The sequence below is a fragment of the Plectropomus leopardus genome, chromosome 8 (genome assembly GCF_008729295.1).
Source record: "Plectropomus leopardus isolate mb chromosome 8, YSFRI_Pleo_2.0, whole genome shotgun sequence".
NCBI lineage: Eukaryota > Metazoa > Chordata > Actinopteri > Perciformes > Serranidae > Plectropomus > Plectropomus leopardus.
The window spans coordinates 9,280,816-9,288,636 of NC_056470.1; the positions used below are offsets into that span (position 1 = coordinate 9,280,816).

The 7,821-nt window shown below is 36.9% G+C and overlaps 1 protein-coding gene across 1 annotated transcript; it reads right to left on the bottom strand.

Annotated features, from left to right (window-relative positions):
* Positions 1-1,412: 1,412 nt before the first annotated feature.
* On the bottom strand, positions 1,413-6,558 carry tmem82 (transmembrane protein 82). Its single transcript, XM_042491967.1, has 6 exons — positions 6,327-6,558; positions 6,143-6,212; positions 4,958-5,150; positions 3,641-4,055; positions 2,487-2,674; positions 1,413-1,776 (listed from the first exon to the last, which is right to left on the bottom strand). Exons 1-6 carry the CDS (start codon positions 6,418-6,420, stop codon positions 1,696-1,698), a joined length of 1,041 nt encoding a protein of 346 aa, XP_042347901.1. The 5' UTR covers positions 6,421-6,558; the 3' UTR covers positions 1,413-1,695.
* Between the last annotated feature and the right edge of the window lie 1,263 nt (positions 6,559-7,821).

Below are 7,821 nucleotides of genomic sequence, written 5' to 3' on the forward strand. Positions count from 1 at the left end.
AGGTATCGAGAGGCAGTTTAAGAGAGTAAAACCAAGCCTTTTCTTTGTCTAACGCCATTTTGTGTGACTTTACAGCACTAACGTTGTCGTCAGCCATTTTACCTTTTCTTTTCAAGTAGACAATCTCGGGAGAGACACGTCGAAAGCAGAACGATATTTTACAGGCCCATGGGTTGTGTGGAAATTTAGCTCAGCGACAGAACAATGAAACAAACGTACCCAGTCTAAGCTGTTTGGGAGGGAATTAATGTCTGCTTTTTTACGAATGTTTGCACCTCAGCTACTCCATAACAGGTGAAAACTGCGAGCTGTGGTCATTTTACAGACGTGTATTTGCTGCATACCATCTATTTATGTGCTATTCAAGTTACTACGCATTTGTTATTTTGTGAAAACCTCGATGTGAGCTGTTTGTGGTAGTATCATGAAATGCGGTCTATCCTTTTTGAAAATAATGTATTTACAGAATGTATCTTATTAAGTTTTTACATTTAGGCTCTTTTGTAGAATGTGTGTGTGTATGTGTTCATGATAGGCTATTTAAATGTAAAGAGTAAAGGCTCTTCTCCCATTGCTACAAAATTAAAGGTTTTAAAATACACTCATTAGCCGTCTTAAATAACAACAGTGAGAATCAGGTGTTTGCTCACAGCCAGGCTTGATTGTAGCAACACAATAGGTCTATACACGATGTTAACCTGCCTTATTTTGACCCTCATCCATCAGTAGGCTGTGGAAAGGGTTTCAACGCCCCCAGGCTCTGCAGCCCCACAAAGAAAATTTGGAACAATGACTCTCCTCAGGAGCAGCCAAAGTGGTATGCCAGCATCTCTGCAATATTACAGCATTAAATCATCCAATATGACACACAGACTCCTAAAATAACATCCACAAGAGCGAATTTGTCACCGGAGTTAGTGTTGATTAACCGTCATCAGCATAAAAACAAGATTTATATAGGGATAAGATCTGTTCCTGAGGCAAAGTTTGAAAAAAAAAAAAAAAAAAACTCATACAAAAATGGATGTATGACCATATATGCACATGCATTAAATAACAGGACATATAACTTTACATATATGGATATATTTGACATTTATATTTGTTTCACACATATATTTCAAATTATATGTGCAAACATGCAGCTAAAAAAATAATGTATGAAGTGATATATTGCATATTTCAGATTCCATATTTAATTTCTACATATATGTTGAATATGCCACAGACAGATTTGTTTTCACATATACAATGTGATGTATATAAACATATATGCATTTTATATCCATGATTAAAATGAGCTTTGTCAAATAATTATTTAACTCGAAAATATGTAGTTTACATTTATTTTAAAATAGATTAGACATACATGAAAGTGGACATTTTTGCTATATTTAGAAATATATCTGACATATATATCACATCTATATGTGTGACAGAAACATGGGCACATACACTATATACGTAGTTTACATAGATAGTCATGAAGATAGTGATGAAGTTATGTGATTACAGTGTTCCACATATACAGGAAATGTTGGGGGTTTTTTTTTTCAATAGCTTGAATTTGCAAATCACTTTAATATGCTCCCTGGACATCTTAATAATAACAATAATAATAATAATAATAATAATAATAAAAACATTCTAAATACAAAAACATTCATTGTTGATGTGGCGCCTATAGGACTTTATCTATCTGTGATGCTTCTTCTCTTGTGCCTGTGATCTTCGTCGATGCTCTCTCTTTACATATTCCGTATAATCCTCTTCATCCTGTATGTACAAGTATGACAGATGAATTATCATTATACAAAAAATATTTTAAAAAAATCATAATACCAACAATATTGAAAATTTGTATGGGGGGTTAAACTTGGCTCTTAACATTTATATTGTTCAGCAAATGTCTTTTGCTGAACAATATATATATATATATATATATATATATATATATATATATATATATATATATATACATACATATATATATACATATATATATACATATATATATGTAACTTATTAACTGTCTCATTGCCTTCCAAACATATTTTCCAAAGAAATCAAATCAATTTGCTCAGGTTTCAAGGGGTTAATATCAGTCTTTATTTTTTGCTTAATATATTCACCCCGCTTTAGTCAGTGAACACCCAATTAACACAGATGCCAAAAAAAAAGGAAACTTTCTTATATAAGCACTGTATCAACAGTGGATGCTTTAATTTGAAAACTCTGAACTATTTAATTAGGCTAACTCAGAGGAAAGAAAAGTAGGCTCAGTATTCTGAGTCAGAGAATACTTTGACCTGAATCTGTCTTGGGGATCTTATACCTCCTCCACCTGGGATACAAGTTTGAGAACTTCAGTCTCATCTTGGGACCGACTCTAATGAACACATTGATATTCTGCCCCAGTTTTTGGGGTCCCGGTGGACAGAAAGTGCTTTCGGCCCCGTGTGCTGCTTCCAGGGAGACTCACTGACCTGTGAGGATGCTGCATCCAGCAGATCCATAGTGGGGATTAGACAGCCGGCCTCACCCAGGAAACACATTAGGATGTGGAGCACGTCAGCCCAGCGTCCAACAGTCAGCATCAGGACCATTAAACCGCCAAGACGCACCATCACTGTGTTCAGGACAGCCTGGCTGCTGGGCAGACGGTGCTGCTCCTCTGCAGAGACAAAACACAGTATTAAGGGAAAGTATTTGGTGAAAACTAATACAATTTAGGAAATATCTATAGGGGTGTTAAAACATCAGGGTGCTAAAATGAATGATGGTTAGGTAAGACCAGACAGATGTGTCAGACCGATGTTTTCTCTCATCTTAAATAGGGGTTCATACTTTTCAGTGGTGGACAGTATTCACATCCTTTACTTAAGTAAAAGTACTAATGCTACACTGTAAAAATACTCTTACACAATTTTAAGTCCTGCAATGAAAATTTTACTTAAGTACAACTAAGTACATATGTTTAGGAAAAGGTACTTTAAGTATAAAAGTAAAATTACCCAATGCAGCAAAAAAACTGAATTAAAAAAAAAACACCTAAAACTCAAAATTATATTTTAAAAAAATCCTACAAACTCAAAATTATTTTAAAAAAGTTGAACATAACATCCTCCCAAAAACAGAAAGATATTTAAAAACAATAGAAAAAGCACATAGAAACTCAAAATTATATTTAAAAAAATCTTAAAATAATTTAAAGCAAAATAGTTGGCAATTAATTTTTTGTCAGTCGACTTATTAATCAATTAATCATTACAGCTGTAATTGTATAAACTGTTTGGCAAATTCATTCATAATAAAACATTTTTATAAACTCTCTTGTGTGTTTTATGTAAAATTCTTCTCTGTGAAGTAACTAAAGGGTTGAAATAAATGTACTGAAGTAAAAAGAACAGTATGTCCCTCTAGAATAAAGTTGAAAGTGACATATAAAGAAAATACTCAAGTACAAGTACCTCAAATTTGTGCTTCATTAGAGCACTTCAGTAAATGTACTTGGTTACACTTCACCACTGATACTATCAGCATGTAAAGGCAGTTTTGTTATTTTTAAGTCCTGGCCAGATTCATCAGTGACTTACGACTGTTACAACATAACCTCTGATCCCTTTTGAATGTTTCTCACCCTGCATGTACACAACCAAGAGTGTGTAGCAGATAGTAAGTGGCGTCCAAAACCTGAGGGCCTCTGTTGCAGAGAGGAAGTGTTGATTGATGATTGATACAGCGGCCACCACAGCCACAGAGAAAGTGATGACCATAGTCCTGCACAGCATGGGCAGCAGGCTGCGGCCTGATGTGAGCAGGCTGATGCAAATGCCGCAGTAGCGCTGTGAGCTGTGGAGTTTATACAGAGCCAGGACGTGGTGCAGCAGCCATGTGGCCTGCCGAGCCAGGAACCAGCTGAGAGCTGCTGCCAGGAGCAGGCAGAGCCAGCTATGCGACGCCCCCTTGTGCAGAAAGGACAAACTGCAGCTCAGGGCGCAACCTAGAGAGAACTGGCTTTGGACTAACAGCTGCTGCAGAAATTTCTTGTACTCCTGGGGAATAAAGGAGCATATGATCAGAGCTGATGGATGAAATCAAAGCAGATGATGGGTGTTTGTTATAATAGATGTTTATGAGTCATCATGATGTGATAAGTTCCAGAAATTAACTTTGCAAAATTTAAGCAGAAGCAACTGGCAAATCAGGCGATGTATACTGAGCAAAAATTTAAATGCAACTCTTTTAGTTTTTGCATCCATTTATCTAACACTTAAACTTATTTCTCTCAAATTCTGGTCACAAAGTTGTAAGATCTGTATGTGAGCACTTCTCTTTTTCCAGTCCACCTGACAGGTGTGGCATATCAAGATGCTGATTAACCCATTGATTACTCTGAGCAAATTGGGTGTCTTTCAAAAACATTGGGGGGAAGGCAATGAGAAATGAAAGAAGAAATAACCCCAAAATGAGCATTAAGTTAGTAAGAAGTACCTGAAAATTTGTTTAACAAAATAAATAAATAACAGAAAAAAATTGAAAAGGTGCTTAAATTTTCAACCAGAGCAGTTACCCATGAACAGTCAGTTGACATGCAACAACTCTGGTGGACATTCCCGCAGTCAGTATGCAACGGCACACTCCCTCAAGACTTTCCGACAAGTGTGTCTGTGATCAAACTGCACATTTTAGAGTGGCCTCTTACTGTGACGATCCCAGAACACATCTGTGTGGTAATGCTGCTGTTAAATCAGCATCTTGATATGCCACTCCTGTCAGCTAGCTGGGTTTTGGCAAAGGAGGAGGGCTCACAAACAGATTTTAACAAATTTGCAACCATAATTAAAGAGAAATATATTTAATGAGAGCATTTAAAACGTCTTAGATCAACCTGTGAAAATGGCATGTCAATTTTTGAGAATCAGGCATAGTTTTTATCACATAATAAGTTTCTTACTTGTCCTGCAGTAAACAATCCAGAGACACCTCGAAGACAAAACTCTAGTACCACCAGGGCGGCAACTCGGGAGCCCACTATAGCCAGCAACCCCGTCAAGATGACAAAATGGAGCATTCCAAAAAGTCCAGGTCTCCTGTGATGACTGGGGGTCTTCTGGCTTGATGAGTCTTTATCATCTTTATCCTTCCAACTGCGAGTTGTAGAGAAACAAATTAAGTAAGAAAATAATATTTTGTTGAGAATGGTGAGAAAATGGATGTTTAGCTAACGGATCAGGTTATAAAAAATAATCTTCATGCACAGATCTATTAAAGGGATAGTTCAGTTTTTTGAAGTGAGGTTGTATGGGGTACTTGTCCATAGACATTATATTACATATAGTAGATGTCAGTCAGCATGCTCCCAGTTTGGAGAAGCAGACTTGAATCCAACATGGAAGCTAAGCAATGAACTGCTGTGGATGGGGGTCAGCAACAAAACAAATTTTAGCCACCTCATAAAAGTCCCACCTAAAAAAATCTATAGCAGTTCAAGTGTGCTCTATATTTAGAAGGTTTCCACTGCTTCTTACTGCTAGAAAGTGATTTCAGGAAAATAAAGCCATAATATTGCTTTTTGCAATGTCAGACTTCATTGAGAAAAACAGTAATTTAACACCACTGAACAAAGGAGCTCCTGGTCTAATGTTGCCTAAAAACAGTTTGTCTGATTGTGTGACTTTGGCATTTGAAAGGTTTAGTTTGGATTGACCAAAGTCACATAATAACGCAAATTATCCAACTGACTGAAGCAGCAGTAGACAGGCAGCTCCCGTGTTAAGTGAGCTAAAATTATTGTTTTTGTCAATGGAGTCTGTTGGCTGTGATAAGAGTATAGTGAAACTGACGGCTTCGCCACCACAGCAGGGTGTCTAATGGAAAGATACAGCAGTGAAAATACTCTCAATATAGCAAACACTTTTGGTAGGACTTTTTTTTAGGTGGTTAAAACATGTTTTGTTGCTGGCCCCCATCCACAACAATACATTGCTCAGCTTTCATGCTGGACTCCAGCCTGCTTCTCAAAATTGGGAGCATGCAGACTGATATCTGCTGTAGGTAATACACTGTCTATGCAGAAGTACCCCATACAACCCCGCTTCAAAAAAATCAAAACTATCCCTTTAAAGGGCAATTTCCTCACCTCTCCTCTAGAAATAAGTGCACTCTTAGCAGGGAGCAAAGCACAGAGATCCCACATGCACCTACCAGTCCTGCAGGTTACACAAAAGTGAATTTTCAACCAATGACACAAACCCGTCTATACAGTTTAGAAGCAGGCTGTAGTAATGTGAGCGTGAGAGAAAATGAATGGATGAGGAGCTCACCTTGAAGTACACTATCCACTGGATTGGCATCGAGAGTCAGCCACCCCGGTAGGAAGTAAGAAGTCGGAATAAGCGACGTGAAAAAGGATAGCATTGTACTATCTGACTTTTACACGTCACAAAAACGCATGGAGGTGAATGAAATTTAAGCAATCCCGTACTCAGGAACCATATTTTATTGTTATTCCAGATAAGGTCACAGAAATTTAGCTCAGCGCTTCTGTTTATTTCAATCTCAGTGTTGAGCTTTGCTCATGCAGAAGCCTGTATCAAAGGTCACCAGGAGTGGCGGTGCAGCAGAAGCTCAGTAACCTCCGTCACAACAAGATAATGGAGGTTATTGCACCATGGGATGTGCTGTACACTGTAAAATTAAAGCATCAGTTAGCTGTGCTTGTGTCTGCAAGCTACAATGTGACATTGCTCTGATGAGAACTTCTTTATGTCGTAGATCTTTCTGAAAAAGCACATTTTTCCATTTTGCCCAGAGCAATATTTCAAGTTAAGTCAAGATCTGTAAATTCTTTAGATAAATATGCAAATTAAAAGTTTTCCTAACATATTTTCATAGGATTACCTAGAAAACCCAATGTAGTTAAAAATATTTAGTGTTGCCTGATTTTATGCAAAACGTGTTGAAAAATACAATAAAAATGTTTAAAATAATTTTATATCTGATATAAAGAAACATGACCACCCTGTTGTGGATTTGGAATTTGGAATTTGGATTTTTTGTTGTTTTTTTTTTAATTTCTCTCTTCAGTCATGTGAATATTATATATGTCCTTTGATTATCATTAGGTGGGTGACCCATGTACACTATTTTTGACATGTTTTAATAACATTTTTTTAAATGTCTTTTTTTCACCGTATTGTATTTCCCCTGTATTTTATACATGTTCTGTTTCTCTCAACATATGTTGTACTTGACTCAGAATTGAAATTTTTGAGTTGATGAAAATACAATAAACTAAGCTGAGTAGAAAAGAAATAAGCATGAGCTCAGATTAAAGCCTAGAGGGGGCAGCAAAAGACAACATTTAATGACTTCACCTCCACCAGGACAGCAGAGAGCATAAGTCAGCTATCACAACACTACTGCAGACTGCAGTCGTCCCCTGGGTGCTGTAATGCTTTAACACCTGACGGCATCTTTAACCCCTTCACCTGACATTGGTTTAACAGATAATATGAACACTATGACAATGATAACACTTGTTTATCACATAAATGACTTCTTCCTGGAGTGTTCAAATATAATGAAACCTACAAATTCTATAGTTCAGAGCATCAAGCATGCATACATTTCTTATCATCTACAACCACAAGAGGGCGCTGTTAGCCTGTATTAGCGCTGTAGTGTATTTTCTGCAGTAAAATAAAGAGAGAATCCATGAAACAACACAGTGATATTATTTTCAAACAAATCACATTTTCATGCAGGGGAGGGAGTATCATGAAAATCTACAAAGCTAACTAATCTGCTTTGCAATCC

Excerpts from the sequence above, each read along its gene's own strand:
- tmem82 (XM_042491967.1), bottom strand. The coding sequence starts at position 6,420 with ATGCTATCCTTTTTCACGTCGCTTATTCCGACTTCTTACTTCCTACCG. Across the intron at positions 6,213-6,326 it reads AGTGGATAGTGTACTTCAAG|GACTGGTAGGTGCATGTGGG; the intron begins GTGAGCTCCTCA and ends TGTAACCTGCAG. Across the intron at positions 5,151-6,142 it reads CACTTATTTCTAGAGGAGAG|TTGGAAGGATAAAGATGATA; the intron begins GTGAGGAAATTG and ends TACAACTCGCAG.